The sequence below is a fragment of the Falco peregrinus genome, chromosome 18, assembly GCF_023634155.1.
Source record: "Falco peregrinus isolate bFalPer1 chromosome 18, bFalPer1.pri, whole genome shotgun sequence".
NCBI lineage: Eukaryota > Metazoa > Chordata > Aves > Falconiformes > Falconidae > Falco > Falco peregrinus.
In genome coordinates this window covers 2,859,500-2,879,541 of record NC_073738.1, presented here as the reverse complement: position 1 = coordinate 2,879,541, position 20,042 = coordinate 2,859,500, and the positions used below count along the sequence as shown (strand labels likewise).

Below are 20,042 nucleotides of genomic sequence, written 5' to 3'. Positions count from 1 at the left end.
GAAAAAAGAGATGACACAACTTGCTCAAGGCTGCAAAGGAAGTCACTGATAGCGACTAAATTAGAATTCATCACTTCACAGCTTCTACTTACCCCAGCTATTAGATAATACAACTTCCGCGAAGAGCTGTTCTCTAGTTACAGCAATCCTTTCTGTATCTGATCACACTGAAGAGATAATTCAATTGATTCATTTCAAGTGTGTACTGCCGGTCAAGACCCCGCACATACTTTGATGGCGTTCTTCAATTTACATATGCCTATAGCCCTACTAAAATTAGTCCTGTACAGAACACTATGGCTGGGTGTCTTTGGCGATTTTGTAGTATTTGGTAAACTTTGAAAAAAATGATGACACGTGCCTTTTTTGCTCAGAGCAGGAAAGGAAAACTTCAGGAGTGTGAAACTATTGCTTGAAAAATTATTTCATTCATTCATTGTATTAAAACTGATTGAACTCTGCTAGCTGGTATCTATTCTACTTCGGTATTAAATACACACAGAAGTGCTGTTTCATCATCAAGGAAGGCCCAAAGAAACTGCAATGCTAAAAATATGAAGTATCATAAAAAATAACACACTCAAAGTGACTACATTCTATTTCCCATAAATGGAATAGGACAGTAAAAAAATATCAGTAGGACAGAATACCATTTCTAAGTCTAAGTGAATGATGTAACAATACTTTTGCAAACTAACAAGACACAGGAACTCAGTCTATAAAAGGAGGCTGAAACCATCAGCATTCACAAATCACTTCTTGTAGTTTCACCTGCCATTTAAGGAAGTCCCGCACTAAATAATCCTCCAGCGTGATTTGTAACAGACTTGAGCACACTCCAGAATGTCTATGAGTCATAGCTCATTTCACTTGTAGAAATGTTAAAACTTATTAAGGTATATTACAATACGCAGCTTTGGTAAGTGAATTGTTGATCCTCTGGAAGAAGTTTGCAATGAGGTAATGCAGTAATGGTTTGAGCTATTAATCACACATTCTTTCTGGTGCTGCGGCCACACATTGGCAGGTTTCTTGCTTATTTATGAACAAGACATTTCTGTAGAATGCAAAATGTTTGCTTTCTCCCTGCCTTGTTAATACAGGTGCAAAATTAATGAAGCCATTTCAGAAAGAGAAAAGAAAATTTAGCATTTATAACACTGCTAAAAACAGTTTGCATGCTATTATTGAAGTAGAGAGAATAGGTAGTAATGAAGCCATTTCAGAAAGAGAAGAAAAGAAAATCTAGCATTTATATCACTGCTAAAAACAGTTTGCAGGCTATTATTGAAGTAGAGAGAATAGGTAGAAGAGCCGGTAAAACATTTCACAATGTCCACACCCTGACCTATAAAGGTTTCTAAAGTTTTGCTGGGAGATGCCTGTTCCTGTGCATGAATCATTTAGAAAAAGGGAAGGATCTATAAACAGGAAAGCCAGCAAAGAATAATGCTTGAGAGGCTTGCGCCCCCCGTCCTCCCCACGTCCTGAATTATACAGCAAAAGCATCTTAATTATTGACTCTGCTTGCACGTTTGGCTTTGTGAAATCACAAGTAATTTTTTACTATGTATTGCTTTCTCATAATTCCTTCCTCAGTAAAATTTTTCATTTTTTTAGGTTGGATTTTTATTATATTTTTAATTGTATTACTATACCAAAATGATCTACTTAAGTCACACATCTAGAGGTTGGCATGAAAGAATTGTTTGCCAAAATATCACATTAAACAGAAACGTGAACATATTACAGTTTGGACTGCCCTTATGAAAGAAGTGCATAGCACCAGATATGACCTAATGGTGAAACAGGTGCATGGTGCATGGCTGCTTCTTCTGGACATACTCATTTGCCTTTTGAAAGTCTGAATATGCATCAGAAGCTTAAAGGCATAAAATCATAACATCAGCTGTGGCAGAGCCACTTTCAATAATTATCTAGACTTCAGGGGTAAATTCTTTTGCTTTCTAACATCCTAAGGACCAGCCAAAAGGAGTTAATTTGATAGGCTGCTGTTAGGCTCTATAGAAAGCAACAAAAATGAGGAATATAATTTGAGAAAGTATTTCAGTTTAGAGCAATAATTATTTGGAGCAGGCAGGGAAAAGAAGGAGAAACAAACAAGCTGAAGTAGTTGACAAACTATATAGTACTTCTTTAGAACAGAAGTTTATAGTCTGCTATTTTTAGCAAGAAAGTACCAGCTTTGGCTTAGATCTACACCCTTGAATCATGCACAGAAGAAATTAAAGCATAAAACACAAAAAAAAAATACACTGGAAGCAACTCTTGCCTGAGCAGTTTCAAAGAAGGAAATAGATAATGTTGCTGCAAGTAGACAGAAACTGCAATTTTAAAGTTACCAGTGCAGGAAAAAAAACACTTTTTCATTCCTTATCAGCGAGACAAATCAATTTTTGGAAGCCATTTCAGTGCCCAGGCTCTCTTTCTTAGTTAATCTCACCACAGAACAGTCTCAAGCCAGTTACCAAGACATTTTGTGAATGAACGTGTTCCACTGGAAATAACATTGCTACTATGCCTGCTCTCACCCCTACACCCCACCCCAAAAAAACCCACCACATAAAAAACCCAAAGAAACCTTTTCTTTAATGTCTAGAGTTTATTGCTGTCTAAAAATTAAGGTACTCAAGCATCATAAAGAAAAGGGCATAATTTGAAGGGATAATGAACATTCCTGTCCTCAAAAATTCAGCTTTAAAGATTTAAAAAGATGGTTAATACTTGTTGCCATTGCTTACAAACTCATTGCCACACACGCTAAACTCTTGTAATTACAGCTTGTGGATGTGAAGATAAATATTACTTTAAACAGTTGACCACAAGGGTTATGCAAAAAAATTTTCTTCTGGATACAGGACCAGAAAAGTGGGTAATATGTGAAATTTTGTTATGTAATATGTAACTTTCATTAACCATGTTCAGGTTCCAGAATGGATTCTCCCGTTGTAGTAAATAATAGGTAGATTTGGGCACGTAACTCTTTTAAGAAAGCATGTGGTGGCCTCTAGTGACAAACAGGTATCTGCACATCACGCCTGGGCCCCAGCTGGCATGCAAATGGCAGGGCCATGACTAAGCAGTCCTGCGGAACTGCTCCTGACACCCGGGCCTCCTCTGAGACTTAAGGCTACCGCACAATTTTCAACTAGAAATTTCTGTTGGAATATTTGCATAATGAACATTCCTAAAAGCGCACAACTTTCTCAAGGGGAGTACTGAGAGGTATTTTTGGTCTGGGTTTTGGGGTGGGGTTTTTTTGGTTTTTGTGGGGTTGGGTTGGGGGTTTTTTTGATACCCAATTGCCTGACCCAGATCCTGACACTGGAGCAGTATTTCAGGTGCTCCTCTTTCCAAAGCAAGCCAGCCATAGCTTGCTTCTGGTTACACAGACACTGGGAGAGGGGATGCCGTAGGGTCACTAGAATGCACTGAAATGATAATTTACCAGAGTGGTCCCCAAACAAAAAGCTGCAGTCATGCAACCACCCTGGCAACTCCTGACAGTTATGAGTGCAATTACACCCTTGAAAAACAGTTAAGTTTTTCTCCTGGTTTGGGGATTCCAAGTGTGATATAATTCAGGTCCCTGAAACCACAAAGATGGAAAAAATCTACACAAATGTGAACACATGCAATACAGTGTGTTTGTACATCTCTTTTATGGCATACTGTCAGTGTATGCATATATTTGCACAGGGCCATAAAAACTGTATTTTCTTAATTAATTATATCAATATGTAATATTTTCTCACGGATACTGAGCTGTCCCAGCAATATGGAACTGAGAAAACCAGTACGCTGAAATACTGTCCAGCTTATTGGTTTTCTCATTCCACTGTCACCTCAATTGAACGTAATTCTTACAAGGGAAAAAGATCTGCCCGGTAGTCTTTTAGGTTATATTAGAGCTGACATTAATGATACTTTTAGGGAAGAAAAAGAGAAGATTCATTTGTATGGCCTGGAGCTGTTACTGTTGGCACTGAAATTTGACTCTATTCGAGGAGAGCAGCAAAGACAGGAAAGGCAGCTCCTGACTTTCATTTTCAACCTGTGGTTGGGGAAGTATATAACCAACACATTGCCTTATGCACCACTCCGAGATCTGAAACACTTCTCAAAAGCTCAAAGCAGAAAGAAATAAGGTGTAGTGATTCTATGATTAAGATATTTTCATTGGACAAAAGATGAAAATGAGAGGGAAATGAGGAAAATATATGTGAAGAAGACAGTGTAAGATCTTGCGCTGCAAATGTTCAAGGCTTAAGTGAATCCGGTTGAGTTAGTGAGATCATCTGGACCTTTCTCTCTTCTGATCACATTCAGCAAAACCTGAAACATCTTTCATTACCCTTTGGAGACAGCAGTTTTCAAGGGTGCTGCATTTGCATTAACAAATAGTGCAAAGGGTGGAGGATTGTCCTAAGTACTGGTTTTTTACTCATTCAGAAAAATCTTAATTTAAAATCTTAAATTTAAAATATTAGCTCACACCTACATTAAAAATTGACTCAGATTTTCCCCTAAAAGCTCATCTCACAACTGTTTCTTTGGTTGTAAACCTGTTGTATGGCATAAATCAGGAAGTAACTTCTTGCAAGCAGCTTGAGAAGGAGGGGAATTTCTCAGACATAGAAATATTGAATACTAGAATATGGCTGGAATATTGAACAAGGAATTCCTCTTCACTGAATGTACTTTGTGCAGTGGAAGTCCTTTCAGGACTGTATCGTAAGAGATCCTTCAGATTCTAATTCTTACAACACAAAATCCAAACTGAGATCAGCAACATAGTTACAGACACTAATAAACAGGCATTGGATTTCACTTCTAGAACGGAGAATCACTAAAGACTGAACCAAAATACTTTATTTAAATCTTTAAGTCAGCCAAAAGGAAAGCATATGTTCCACTTAAAGGCAGCATAAATGCAGAACCAAAGCTGGGTGTGCCTTTTTTCCTTGAACTCTCTTCACTGGTTACCCATGACTGGTTAGTAAAGGTGAGTAATACTAAATGGAATGCACATGTTATCATAACCCTGCATGACTTATCTTCATTGCTCTCTAATATACATTTAACTTTGGTCACACAGGTGAGATTTCTTCATGAAATCAAAAAATTTATTAGCGTTCCTATGAATGTTTTATTATGACTATACACAAACCACTCCAGCTGAGCACGTCACCGAAAGGAAGTGTTACGCATCAGTCCACAGACTGTCCTCTATAGAGTGTTCACACTGTGTCTTGAGTTGCAAACCACACTGCTGAACTAAAGCATCTAAACATAACTTCTTTAACATTGATCAAAACTGCAGATATTAGAGATTATATTTTTAGGTTGCTCAACATCTATTTAGATAACTTACTGTTAAAACCATAAAATTAAATACATATATATAAAAATTAGGCAGCCCATATTGTTCCAGATAATACCTGGTCATAGTTCAAGAGGTAGTGGAGGCTGATGACCACTCCCACCTGACAGCTGACGTGAGCCAGGACGAGCCGCTCGCCCTCCAGCCAGTTTACGGGCCTTGCAGCCTACGGTTCATTTACAGGCACACATGTAGTCTTTGGTGTTCACTCTTGCAGTTTCCAGTGATTTATACAACCATTCCAGATATATTCCATGAAAAAAACTGTATTGAACCCAAAACCAGAAGCAAACCCCACCTTCGGTATGAATAATACCCATCCTGATCTTAGTAAATACCCTTGAAAATATTCCAGATTATATTTTTGGAATAGGAGCATACATAAAATGATGAAAATCAGAGAAATTGTCAGTAAACAATTTGGAGAAGAGGAGAAAAAGAACACTAAGAAAATTCAGCCCAATATCCTTTCATACTAGGTCTGCATGATGCCATTGCTCTGTGCTTCCAGTTGCATATGCCTTGAACACTTTTGCTTAATAATCAAGAGGACTCTTAATAATCAAGAAGAAAAATAATTGTTCAAGGTTCAATTTGACCTAAAACAGTAGAGCCAGAACACAAAGCAAATGTCTGACCTAATCCCACTGTCCACTTTAATTCAGATTACTGTGTAAAGTGAAGTTACAGAAAAGTTGTGTGTTGGTGAATTTTATTTCTCTATCAAGCTGACATTTATTTTTTATGTTATTCTTACATTCCTAAATAGTATCCAGCTTCTGTAAATATCAAAAACCTGACATTAATAACACACACAACTAGCTTTTGGTATTTAAACTATGTAGCTGCTTCTCCATATGGAGGTGGGATAGTTGTGAATACAAAGACTAGGAATTTGACCCACAAAAGCCAATCCAGATCTTCCATGACATTTTTTTGCATTTATAGGCAAACATGAAAGCTAACGAAAGCCTTTGTCATTTGCTCAATAAAAGAAAAAATGGAATCTTCAAGTAATGTTTAGAAAAAATACTATCAAGGTGACATGGAAACTAATTTTAATAAATACTAAGACAACAAAGCAGAATGTTTACTCTCAAATAGACTGTCATAAAATACTGTCAGAGATCTAGGCAGTGAAATATATAGCCAAGAGATGTAACTGTAGCAGGATGTCTTGCTGTATTCCTCTTACAGCTCCAAAGGTGTAAGCTCTGCCCTGCTAACACAATCAATTCTTACTCAGTCTGAATATTTTTAATGAACAAAAGACGACCCACCTTGAGTTTCCACAGTAACAGTCCAAATGATATGGCTAGTGTACTTTGGTTTCAACTGTCATAAATGTTTTTCATTACCAGTTATGCTCAAAGAAGTTCAAGGTCCAAAGACAATTCACAGCATCCTCCTGCAGAAAAGCTCTGCCCTGAATACCATCACTTCAGTTTGGAAGATGTGTATTTTCAGAATAGCTGAGAGTATGACGGCTTCACTCTGCCTCGACCCAATACTATTCAGACTAATCTGTAGCACAGTAACTTAAAAAACTTAGCAGTACCGATTTCCTAATATTCCTGGTTGGATGTTCTCAGAAACCTGAAGATGTTTCCAATATAGAGTTTAATGCCTCCAAAGGTTAGTGTCTCACCAATTTCCTTGCCCCAAGGTTGAAGATCAGTATGTACAGCAGCTGTTTCTACTAACACAAGCAATATGTGTTAATTGTTCTACCTGACTAGCTGTACATTAATAATACACTAGTTAGTGCAATGCCTCAAGGAACTACACCTACGTACCATCCCAATGCACACCTGCTCCCTGCCTTCCTGAAGCACCAATAACCCCCTTAGCGATCAGATTGTTCCCTTGATTTTCACTTTATCTCTGCATTTCCTGTATCAAAAGTATACCCCATAGTCAGTTTAGGAACCTCAGTACAATTAGACATAGGACTGTAGGGTTTCTTCATGCACTGAACAAAGGCATCTGGTTGCCCACTAATGAATGCAACACCTGGGTTTGTGACAGAATGCCCAGCAGTGCCACTCGTTAGTGGGTGGTCTCTTTGTCTAGAATATTGACGAAGCAGGAGGGATACTTGTTTTACATTAACTTCAGCCACAGACGAGGGCTGGAAGCTAGTTATGCTGGAAGCTTGATCTCAGTGCCTCCTGTCACCCTGTGGACCTCAACACATGGGCAATGAAGATTTCCAATATTCTTGTTCCTACTACTTTATTTATGGACAAAGCAATACTGTTTCTGCTTAACTTCAACTGTATTGAAAGCTACAGTTCAACTTGTAACAGTTTTCTAATACTAAATGCATATCCAAAGCAAGCTAACTACAACATTCACTTTCTAATTACAGTATGAAGATTGTTTTGTGCTTACTATAAAATGAATAACATGGTAGTTACTGACACCTCCTTTCTTAAAATTTATACACAGTTCTAGACTGTCCTGAGACCCAAATTATTGCTTACTCAAGAGAAATACATATTTGATTGCAAATAGAAGTATTTTAAGTTTCTTGTCACATAGAGTCAACTCTCATTTTAATTTCATAAACTGCACATGGGGGTAAGAATCTACTCATTTGTTCAAAAGGACTATAGAGAGCATGGCTGCAATAATACTGTTATAAATGATTCAACAGTTTATTTGTGGTTTATCTTTTATTCAAAATAATAACAAAGCCAGCCAAACAACCTGGGGAGGTTTTCTCAAACACAGATGAGCAGATGAAAACCCCTTTATGCTATAGGGAGTGTGGGGGCAATATCCTGTGTGCTATTTGTGCTGACACCAGTTACATTACGTGTCAACAGAGGTGGGGTTTATTATAACTATCGTGCTTTCTCTTTGAAACACAGTATAAACGTTTACAGAGCACAGACTGCTCTTCACTTCAGCTTTCTTTACCTGTGTAGGTTTGGCCATTTCATTGTAGAAGACGAAGACATAGACAAATGGCATCCTCTAACCAAAGCTTTCACTGGGGTGCAAGCACCTGTTTCCAACCTACTGCACCCAGTGTCCGTGGTTTAACCTCCAGGAGAATGGCCATCCAAAAGGTGCAGGCACCCAGCGTCTATGGGGGAGCTGGTGGCTATGGTACCCGCATATCTACCGGCACCAGCTACAGACAAGGCTTCGGTGGGAACTTCCACCTTAACGTTACTGGTAATGATGTGCTGCTCACTGGCAATGAGAAACCAACTATGCAAAATCTAAATGACCGTTTGGCTTTGTATCTGGAGAAGGTGCGTAATCTGGAAAAGGCAAACTCCCTAATGGAAAAGCAGATCAAGGAATGGTATGAGAAGAATACCACAGACATCAGGCATGACCACAGCTCATACTTTAAAACAATTGAAGATCTCCAAAATAAGGTAAGATATCATATAGTCATCTACAAATACATGAATTGCAATTATCAGAGAGATAGATAATACTCTATTGTAGAAAACTGACTTTTCCAAATTTCAGTTGTCTCAGCTTAGTAAAATAAATGCTTTATTTTGATCAGATACAAATTAGTGACAGATTTTACATAATTTGTAATACTAGATATATGTCTGCAGATATAAGTAATTTCATACATGAAAAATGTTTGAATCCAAATTAATTCTAATATATTTGCCTTAGGTAATTTTGATTAGTGAAAGTACTGATGGCAATTTACATATTTAAGTATAGTTTAGCATGTCAATTTCAATGTGTTTTTTTTTAGAAAAGAATGCCAAATCCGCAGAAAAATAATAGATCACTACTTGAAATAACAAATTACCATTACAAACAGTAAAATTTCCCACAGAAATCAGCTGACAGATTTGTCAGTTTTTGTTTTCAGTGAACTTCCTTAAATCCTTCCCCTCTTAATTTTCACCAGTTCTATTTCTCACCCTTTAAAAGCAGGTCCTTTCCAGAAAGCAGTTCATCCCAACTATTTCATATACCTATTTTATGACAAGGTTATTTGCCTTTTGGAGAACCCTAATTCCTTCTGTGCCCTTCAGAGGGAACTTAACCTGGCTTAAACCTGGATGACTAATAAACAGCTAAAGTTAAGCAAGATGAAGCCCACATACAGTATTAATTTCCAAAAACAGATCAAGCATGTATTTATGTGCAAAGATTCATCACTTTTCAACCATTCCTTTTTTAGATTGGTGCCACACAGTTGGAAAATGCAAGGCTTGCCCTGCAAATTGACAATGCCAAACTGGCTGCTGATGATTTTAGACTGAAGTAAGTTCCATAATCATTTAATAAAGTCTCTTTCATGCTCCTCTTATTCACGAAAGCTTCTAGTTATTAGTACCAAAGCTGAGAAGTAAACATTTTCTAATGTAAAGTATAACAACAACAAAAATTTTAGAATTAAGTCTGTAGTAGTTACCATTTCTAACATCTAACAATTCTAACCATATTTTTCAGGTATGAGAATGAACACCTGCTCAGGCAAAGTGTTGAGGGTGACATTAAAGAACTGCTCCAAGTTCGTGATGCCTTGACTTTGACAAAATCTGATTTGGAGTCACAGATTGAAACAGTGAATGAAGAACTAGCATTTCTTAAGAAGAACCACGAGGAGGTGAGAGCAGCTGAACACTAAGAGATTTTTTTTAAAGGGCATACATAAACTGAGCCTCACTAGGAATAATGAAATCTTCATGGTTAATCTCAAAGACTATTACTGGGATTCAGCTCCAGATTAGCACATCAAAAGTTAGGTACCTATTAATATATTATCTATGTGAATGCACCTATGGTTCATTCTATTATAATAGTCAGTCAATAAAAACAGATACAGAACAGAGAGCACTTGAGCCCACTGCAGAGCAAACACCTAGCAGCTGGCCAACTGGGACACTCTGGTCTCTGCTGGTTGTAACAGGAGCTCTGGCTCACACAGAGACACCTACAAGTTAAATATGGGTACTCGGTGCCTCCTAGGTATCTAAGCTCAAACTGAACCTCACCCTTAGCATTAGATTTATAGTTTCAAACGCCTACAAAGGAAAGAATGTTATGCAACCATTGTTTATTTCCCCTTTTCAAGTAAAGACACAAACTGAAATCCTAAATTCAAAATGACTGTTAACAAAATCTCAGTTATGGCACATGCCCAAGCTTTCCTCTTAGTGTCATACTATCAACTTCAAAAGTGTAAACCCCTTGTCATATTTAAGCACTGTATGAGAAAGATCCAACCTAGAAAACCAGCCAGCCTAGCCACCCACTTAAAACTATGCTGTGCAGGACTAATTAATTTGTAACATATCTAGCAGCAGTATAACGAACTGTGTGTGGCACTGATGTCCAAGCCATCAGGCATCAAAGTCTGAACAGCTCCAGAAACTAAGGAGTGAGGGTTCTTTAAGAATAATTTGTGGTTTAGCAGTTGTTACCCGACAAAAGTATACAAATGGGAACCACGACTTCTATACTCATTCCATAGACCTGGTCCTGAGGAAATCATCTTTTTATAATATGCTTATAAAATGTAGCATTTATTGCTACAAAATAAGTAAAATGCTCTAACATGAGGTGCACTAAACAGTATTTAGAAGGTGATTGTTATCTTGCCCTGAGGTGCTATTTAAGAATTACTTCTATGCCTGTAGATCTTTAATTTGCTTCCAATATTCAGGATCAAAAGTTCACTGTAGTTGGTGCTGTACAATCCTTATTGCTGTAGGACATTCACAGACTGCGCAAAGAGGTGGGCTGCTCAGTTAACGTAGAGGTGGATGCTACTCCAAGCATTGATCTTGCAACTATTATGCAAAATATGAGACATCAATATGAAGAAATGGCAGAAAAGAACCATCAAGAAGCCAAAGAACGATTTGAAAAGCAGGTAAGGTAAACTACTTAATCATCAGCAAGAACCTCAGTCATGTCTAGTTGCAGTTTATAATCCGTCCATCTTTGCATTTCAGACAGAAGACCTGAACCAGGAAGTGACAATCAACATTGAACAGCTGCAAGCCCAGAGGAGCCAGATCACTGACCGGAAACAGATCCTTCAGGGTCTGGAGCTAGAATTACAGTCCCAGCTTAACATGGTAAATAATAAAGAGTACTTGAAATAAGGACTATGTTTAGTAGACAGTTACGCAGTTAAATACAGAAACTGAGAGGCTTTTCAATCAAAGTGTTATTTTAACACAAAAGTGTATCCTCTCGAATAATACACCTCTGTCCTTTTCATTGGCTGTAGAAAAAGGCTCTAGAAGTCACTCTGGCTGAAACTGAAGCACGTTACAACTATCAGCTAACCCAAATACAGGAAGTAGTTGCCAATTTAGAGGCTCAACTGAGGCAACTCCGAGCTGACATGGAGGCTCAGAGTAACGAGTACACTGTATTGCTGGATATCAAGACTCGCTTGGAAATGGAGATAGCCACGTACCGCCGCCTACTGGAAGGAGAGGACAGCAGGTGAGGGAATACACGCCCTTCACTTGTTGGCTTAGTTTTGTATAACACAACATTTCAAATATTGTCTATCTTCACAGAAGGTGAAAGTGTAAAATCTGCCACTTTCCAACTGGTTTGGGGCGGCAGGGAAGTCTGTTGCCCATTTATCAATGTAGATTCAGAGGAGGCTGCAGTTCTTGCTCAGTTTCAAAAGCTGCTGTGGAAGCCAGTTGAGCTTGTCTCTTTCAGCCTCTGCATAGGTACATACTGCTGCTCTTTGTGAGCTGAGTGGCTGGATAGACATCTGCACTCCATCAGCATCAGCACTTCAATTTTGGATTGACTTGTCCATAACTGTAGCTTCTGCAGGCCTGGGCTAACCTAGGCTAGATATTTTTTCACCTTGTTTAGAGACTGCAGCACCCAGTCACACTAGAGCAGGCACTCAGCAAGAGCACGTTGACCTTCTCTTGCAGTCCACTGCAAGTTTTTCAGCCTGCACTGGATTATGTTCTGCTCTATCTGCGTCACTAGTAAAGAAGCTACATAAAAATTTGAAAACGTGCAAGTGAGCTGACACTAAATGTTCAGCTAGTCCAGTATCCCATATTCTGTAGTGCAAATAGCAGACGTCTGTGAAAGTGGGGCAAGCAGAAAGTAGTATTTCCCCCCCCAAGATTCTGCCTGTTCAGCTGTTCTGGCTCAGGAAGTAGACTGGACATATCTGCATGAGCTGAAGTCAAAGTACTGCAGAAATGAGTGTGCAGATTAATTTCACAGATATCTTATGCTTAGCAAGTTTTACTTTAACAGAGAAAATTCATTTAAACACCTGGTTAAACATCTTGATGAAAGGACATTACCTGTCTCAATCAAATGTTCAGGAAATGTACAAGGATGTTTCTTCAATATGTTAGGCACCATATATTTATATTTTTTAATTTATAATTTGAACAGACCTGTTGAAGTGGATGTATCTAAAGCAGAGCTTGAAAAAGGTATGTCACACCAATTTTTCTTATTTTTTGATGGCTGACTGTTGAAATGTTATGGGGCTAAGTAGCCTGATATAAAACAACAGAGTTTCAGAGCAAAGAATCAACCAGTGGAATCTTACATCAAGAAAGCAATCAACTGTATGGATAGATAACTCGTAGGGATTATACAAAGCCTGGTTTTATGTGCATAATTCAGGTGCCCGAAGTAAAACCACAGACTCCTCAAAGAGCCAAGAGAACAACAGAGAATTCTTGAATTACCCTTTGGAGGACTTAGAAGCATCTGCTTCTCTCTGTTGACTATGCAGGGAGATGAGGGTACTAAATAAACTATCTAGTTTAATAGCAAAAATATCCATTTCACTGTAAGACTATTCCTATTTTAGGTCTACAAGTTTATACTAAACTGAAGCAAAACTACCAGGAGGGATAGAGAGTCATTCAACACAATGTCCACTACAGTATTATAGCTAACATACAGGATGTTCAAAGGAAGAGAAACTATATCCTGTATAGCCCAAAAGTTTACTTCACAGTAACTGCGCATTGAAAAGATGCCTTCCTCTATTTTCTCATGGTGGAATTGCTACTGATACTACAGTAATATTATTGTATCCATGTACATTGATTTTAGTTAATTGTCTGTTCAATTTCATTACCAGAATCAAGTAAAGTTAAGAAGATCAAGACAATTGTTGAAGAGGTGGTTGATGGCAAGGTCGTCTCCTCTCAGGTCAAAGAGATTGAAGAGAAGCTGTAAATGGCACCAGCAGGGAAGAGACAGCCTCTGAGCTTCTTTGAGATGATGCCAAAACTAAAAGATTAAACTTTATAAAGAATCCAATCTAATTCTTGCTAAAACCCAGAAGGGCTGAAAAATGCCAAACTATCAAATCTCAAACAATCTTTTTTGGTCTGTCTGGGAATGTTAATAAAAATCAGTACATTACAAAGTTTTGGGTTTACTTACATAGTCACTAAATACCTTGATGAAAAAAAAACCAAATCAGCCTCTTATAGATGTATAACTGTTTCCAAGATGGATAACAATGGAAGTATTAGTTCTTACTTACATCAGAGTCTTAAAATTACATTTATAAACTTGCTCAGTAGAATTTAGAAAGTCAAATGACTTATAGCGTGAATTTACTACAGCTTTTAAAATAATCTAAATTAAATTTAGAAAACCACTGAAGCAATATTTACTGCTAATGTTTCAAAGCACTAGGCTGGTGAAAGTCATTAGATGAAGACATGGGATAAACTTTGCTCATCTGCTTAAAAAGCTCTGGACAGTAACAGACTCTTCTCAAAGCACCATGAGAAATTTTTCTTCATTTTTTCAGACGATTCACTTCAACATCTGCTGTCTTGAGCTTTCTCACACTTTCAATGCATTACTAAATAAAAAGTTTTTAGAAGAGAACTGCTACTTCCAAAACCTTGATGGACATCTCATCAAAACTTCACAAAAAAGAATTTCCCAGATATAGATGATGCAGTCTCTATCAAATATGTTGGTTTAATTGCAATCTGCAGTTTAGCAATCAATTTTTTCTGTTAGGTACTAGAACATGTATTTTTTCTAAAATGCATTAAAATGTTCATTCAGCGCACCTTTTCTGAACTTGAACTACTGTTCAAATGCCGCTTCACTTGAGTAAAAACTGATCTTCAAATAAATGAGGACTGCCAATTTGCACTTCATAATAAATTTAAATGAATAAATAAATTGAAGAAGCCTATTTATTATTTTTCACTTTCTGTGAATGTTTATATTACCAGGGACTACAGCAAGCAAAGATATTTTATCAATAAGAAGATATTTTGCCTTTCAGTTCAGAAATATAAAGACCACCATCTCTATTAAACCTTTCTCTACCATGAGTAGAGTGCATGTACCCTTTCCCATCCACAGTGTCATTCTCCAGCGCCACACCCAGATCTTCAGTCCAAGGAGTCTACGTTTTCCTCTTGGCAATGTAAGCATAAAAAACCTCCTTTTGAAATCTCACATGTCTGGTGTGTTATTTACTGTACATAAACAGCTGTCAAAGAAAATAATCCTTTGCTTTCTCTGGCATGAATCACTGATAGCAGGCTATCAATTCCTTTCTACATCAATACTTTACTCAAACCTTTGATCTACTGCTCATAATAAGTTTCTGCCCCAAAAAAGCACTGATGATCCTGGATGTAGACAAATTAAAAATTAATACATTTCAGTTGACAAATTAAATGATATAATTAAGCCAGGACAAAGATAGAACAATTTTCTGTTTACCAAAATAACATCAAAAGAAAAGTACATTGGTTTTGAAGAGTCTCCATGCCTAAACCTGCAACAAGAAATGCTATATTTGTTCTTTAGATATGTATTATAAAAGGCACAAGATACGGAAATAATTTTCCTTATTTTGAGATAATAGCAAACTATTTAGAAGAAATGGTTACTTTTCAGCTCAGTTTATACTCAGAAGTATAAACTGTTCGCACAGGTTATGCATATTACACAGAGATATTTCAGTGATGAAAGTTTGCGAGCAGAAAACACAATTGCAAATTTTATTCTGTATAATCAAGTATATTTATGTTTTCATGTTATGAGCAACCTGCAGAACACTGAATGTCCATACACCTCTTCAAACACTTCTGTTGATCACTTTTCTTACTTCTTATTAAACATACAGGGAACACTAATCTGGCAGAGGCTCATGCCAGAAAAGTATTATGAAAAGAAACACCTTTTTGACATGCACACTTGGGAAGTATGACATGGAAGGGATCACTCCACTGACTTAAGCGTACTCCTATAATAACAGCCCCAAACCAAGAAAGCAATAAATATGTAATGACAAAAAAAATAATTTAGGAAGGATTTATAAATGCAAAAAGAAATTTTTGAGCTCCATTGCACATGGCAAAACATTACCATGATGTCTCAGCTCTACTCCACCCATTTCCCCTCACACAGCAAATACCTGGAGGGCACCAGATTTCCACTCCCATTGGCAAGTCAGATTGGTACATATCACTTATTTGGCAAGGACATACTAAACTGACTTCCCCTCCAAACAAAAGGGAGAAAGAAAAAGAATTAAAGATCTTCCGAGAAGGTGGGGTCTGCTACTGAAACACCCCCTGCCTTCCCTATATAAAGGTTGAACTGTACTCTGATCTGCCTTGCTCTGTGTTGTATGCTTCGCATAACAGATCCAGAGCACCTCGAGCACCATGGCCTTTTCTGTGCGCACAAGCGGTGGATCCCGGCAATTCTCTTCTCGAAGCGGACTTGGCGGGGGATCTCTGAGAATGTCTGGTTCTAGTGGGGGAGCAGGCTTCGGTGGCAGTGGACTTGGGTTTGGTGGTGGATCTGGCGGAGGTTTTGGTGCTGCTTCTATGCTTGGTTCCGGCTCTGGCTTTGGTGGAGGTTTTGGGAGTAGCTCAGGTGGAGGCTTTGGGAGCAGCTTAAGCAGTGGCTTTGGTGGAGGCTACGGTAGTGGTTTAGGTGGTAGCTATGGAGGTGGCTTAGGCAGTGCTTTTGGGGGAGGTTTAGGCAGTGCTTTTGGCAGCAGCTCAGGTGCTGGTTTCGGAGGTGGCTTTGGTAGCGGCTCAGGATCTGGTTTTGGAGGTGGTTTTGGTGGTGCTGGTGCTGGGGATGGCGGACTTATTTCTGGCTCCAAAAAAGAAACGATGCAGAACCTCAACGACCGTCTGGCTGCTTATCTGGACAAAGTACGATCTCTGGAGGATGCCAACACAGAATTGGAGCGCAAAATCCGCGAGTGGTATGAGAAAAATGGCCCTGGTGTTGGCATCCCTGGATCTGGGAATGACTACAGTAAATACTATCCTATAATTGAAGATCTTCGAAGCAAGGTAGCAAAGCAATGTACTTAACATATCTTTACCTTTGTAATTCTCCTAATAATACTTTGGATAAAAATAACAAATTCCTTTCAGAAACCAAGAGCAAATTTATTCTACAGTCCTGACGCTTGTAATAACCTCTGTCACACTGCAACTGGTATCATGTTGAAATGTTCTTGTATGATAAGAGCCGTTCTGTAGCTATATCACACAATGGTCTGTGACTTGGTCTAATTTCAATAAAGGAGAAGACAGTGATGGAATTCAGTTCCACAAAGTCTTGTAGATTACAAAGTTTAGATTTTAATAAGTTTCATATTTCCTAGATCACAAATTAAATTCCTTAAATAGACAGGCTACCTGGCAAGGTCTTCAGAGATTATAAACCATCTAGTCATAGCATGAGAACTGGTATTCTACTATTAAGTGAAGCATGCTGATTTGCAGAAGCTGAAAATCTGTCCTATATATTTTCATAGTAAATTATACAAGAGTCTAAAAAATTACATTTACTATTATAATTGTACTTAGGATTACAGTTAAGTAAACAGCTATATTGAGCTGCAAAGCCACTGGGCTATAAAATCATTCTCTGAACATTGTATTCCAGATCATCAATGCAACTATCGACAATGCAAGAATCATTTTGCAGGTTGATAATGCCAGACTGGCTGCTGATGACTTCAGACTGAAGTAAGTATATCTTAATATTACAAAATTTCTTACTAATATTTTAAGGAAAAAAAATCTTTTGTATTTCTTTCCTTGTAGAATACTTTAACATAATTATTAAACAACATTATAATAAGTATGTGTATCAAGATTTCATATTAAAAGCTATGTAAATACACAGTAATAGTTTGCATTTGACCTCACTAACCATATAAAACTATCATATTTCATTATTTTATTTACAGATATGAGAATGAAGTGGCTCTTCGCCAGAGTGTGGAAGCTGACATCAATGGTCTGCGCAGAGTTCTTGATGAGCTGACTTTGACAAGAGCTGATTTGGAGATGCAGATTGAAAGCCTGAATGAAGAACTGGCTTACCTCAAGAAGAATCACGAAGAGGTACCTTTTTTTTCCTTTGTGAATTCATAACAAGGCAGATGGAATTGTGAAATATCAAATTATTCCCTTATTTATGCCAGTGGGAGCTCCTTGTTTACATTATTCATTTTGTTTGCTGTTCTTTTTTGAATTTGCCAAGTCAAAGAGTGAAAGAAATATACAAGCTATGGATTCTTGTTGAAAGATAATTTACATCACGTCTATTTCTTCACATATATTTTTGGTAGAAGCCTTTTATTAACAGAAACTTTTGTTTATTTTAAATCTCTCCAGGAGCTTCAAGGCATCCAAAGCAGTGCATGTGGTCAAGTCAGCGTTGAAATGGATGCTGCTCCAGGAATTGACCTGACCAAGCTTTTGAATGACATGAGGGGACAGTATGAAGTCATTGCTGAGCAAAATCGTAAAGAGGCTGAAGCATGGTTCAATGAAAAAGTAACAACCACAGATAGCAAATTCAGCAAAATGTATGAAAAAATGAGTTAAGTATTTGGAACAGTAAATTTACACTCTATTCTTCCTTGTCATTTCAGAGCGGGGAGCTGAAAAGGGAAATCTCCACCAATACTGAGCAGCTTCAGTCAGGAAAGAGTGAGATAACAGATTTAAAACGGACCCTCCAGAGCCTGGAAATTGAACTACAATCTCAGCTTGCCATGGTATGTTCTAAGGACACTCCTAACTAGTCAGAGTAAATCTTCCAATTTCAAAAGTGTTGTTAGATCTTATACTATTCCATAGGATTTAAGATTTGCATTTATCTCCTATTAAATCTTGCATTCTTTTAGTTCCTAAATAGCAAGAATATGTATAATTGGATTGCAAGTAGCATGTTGTAAAGCAGATGAACTTTCATGTTCACATTCAGTGAAGCAGCAAAGCCCAGTTTTCAAACCGGTATTTCCAGAAAAAAATAAAAATCTCTAAGTAATGAGGCTATACTTACTCCCATTAAACTATTTCCAATGGTTTTGTATTTTTAAAGAATTATTTTTTCCTCAATCAGAGATTATTTAATATCCTTCTTTCACAGAAAAAATCCCTTGAAGACACTTTAGCAGAAACAGAAGGAGGTTACTGTGCTCAGCTTTCACAAATCCAACTTCAGATTGGGAATCTGGAGTCTCAGCTGTTTCAGGTCAGGGCTGATATGGAGCGCCAGAATGCAGAGTATCAACAACTTCTAGACATTAAGACTCGCCTGGAGATGGAGATTGAAACCTATCGTCGCTTGCTGGATGGCGAGTTTGTGTAAGTACCTAATTTACATAAAATATCTCCTATTTTCTGTAACAATACCCCTTCCAGGAAAAAAGAGGTAAAAACAAGTGGTACATTCACCAAAAGACAGTAAGGCACATAAAATGATTCTTAAATAATACAGTAAATTCTGAGGAGAATGAACCACTCAGTATTTAAAATAATCAGTGCCAACATGAAAAGGGAATTTCTCCTGACCCTGACAAACATTCTGCACTATACCGTATCTCTGATTCACTTTTAGGAGTGCAGGACCAGGAGTTACATTTGAAAGCTCATCCTTGACAGGGTCTAAATCACAAACACAATCACTGGATTCTTCGCAGGGTAGGTAGAACTTGACTGAATAAAATTTTGTTTCTAAAGTCATTCTTGTAAATAAAATAATACATGCTACTCTGTTTAAATGCGTCATAGTTCATTATACCAAGAAACCAATTTGAAAGGAAAAGGATGTAACTGTTCACATACATGTGCTGCTGCTTTATAATTTTTAACACTTTGATAAATATTTCTTGTTTCATTTATGATGTTAGATCCTGCCAAAACTAGAAAGATCAAGACAATTGTTGAAGAAGTGGTAGATGGAAAAGTTGTTGCATCCCATGTTAAGGAAGTTGAAGAGAAGATATAAGGCACAATCTGATATTGCAAAGGATCCATTCACTCCATGTTTTTTCAAAGCCAAAGTGGATAAATAATTTCATGCAGTTGTATAAAATGAAAAAAATAGATTGGCTTTTTACTAAGATTCTTTTACATAAAAGAAAGCCTGCATTTTCATTCTTAGCAGTCATGCAATGTATTTTCTGCTTCAGTCTATTGGTATTACCTGTATTATTGTCACAGTGTTCTATTAAATGTATCATCAAATCTTTGTTCAGTAACTAGAAATATGATGCACACATTAAGCATTTAATTAGATACATGCTTTTTATAATTTTTAGTAATTAATAGATAAATAATTTTGCTATCGTAAGCTCATTTTCCAGTTTTCTTGACTA

At 37.4% G+C, this 20,042-nt stretch overlaps 2 protein-coding genes and 1 long non-coding RNA gene across 4 annotated transcripts in view; 2 read left to right on the top strand and 1 right to left on the bottom strand.

Annotated features, from left to right (window-relative positions):
- The window catches only part of LOC129782606 (uncharacterized), a 110,768-nt gene that overhangs the window by 75,951 nt on the left and 14,775 nt on the right, over positions 1–20,042 (bottom strand). The window lies entirely within an intron of this gene.
- Positions 8,377–13,637, top strand: KRT20 (keratin 20). The gene is made up of 8 exons (XM_013295417.3): positions 8,377–8,799; positions 9,576–9,658; positions 9,848–10,004; positions 11,112–11,273; positions 11,356–11,481; positions 11,637–11,857; positions 12,794–12,834; positions 13,497–13,637. Exons 1-8 carry the CDS (start codon positions 8,377–8,379, stop codon positions 13,592–13,594), a joined length of 1,311 nt encoding a protein of 436 aa, XP_013150871.2. The 3' UTR covers positions 13,595–13,637.
- Positions 15,477–19,778, top strand: KRT12 (keratin 12). 2 transcript variants are annotated; one of them, XM_055789821.1, is made up of 8 exons: positions 15,477–16,713; positions 17,315–17,397; positions 17,622–17,778; positions 18,052–18,213; positions 18,312–18,437; positions 18,812–19,023; positions 19,283–19,365; positions 19,575–19,778. In XM_055789821.1, exons 1-8 carry the CDS (start codon positions 16,069–16,071, stop codon positions 19,670–19,672), a joined length of 1,566 nt encoding a protein of 521 aa, XP_055645796.1. In that variant the 5' UTR covers positions 15,477–16,068; the 3' UTR covers positions 19,673–19,778. The 2 variants fall into 2 exon arrangements, with proteins under 2 accessions (XP_055645796.1, XP_027635898.2); XM_027780097.2 differs by having other exon boundaries at positions 18,812–19,029.

Bases quoted from the DNA above. Each gene is read 5' to 3' on its own strand.
- KRT12 (XM_027780097.2), top strand. From the start codon at position 16,069: ATGGCCTTTTCTGTGCGCACAAGCGGTGGATCCCGGCAATTCTCTTCT. The intron at 16,714-17,314 runs GTAGCAAAGCAA...ATTGTATTCCAG, and splicing joins TTGAAGATCTTCGAAGCAAG to ATCATCAATGCAACTATCGA. The intron at 17,779-18,051 runs GTACCTTTTTTT...AAATCTCTCCAG, and splicing joins TCAAGAAGAATCACGAAGAG to GAGCTTCAAGGCATCCAAAG.
- KRT20 (XM_013295417.3), top strand. From the start codon at position 8,377: ATGGCATCCTCTAACCAAAGCTTTCACTGGGGTGCAAGCACCTGTTTC. The intron at 11,482-11,636 runs GTAAATAATAAA...CATTGGCTGTAG, and splicing joins TACAGTCCCAGCTTAACATG to AAAAAGGCTCTAGAAGTCAC. The intron at 11,858-12,793 runs GTGAGGGAATAC...TAATTTGAACAG, and splicing joins CTGGAAGGAGAGGACAGCAG to ACCTGTTGAAGTGGATGTAT.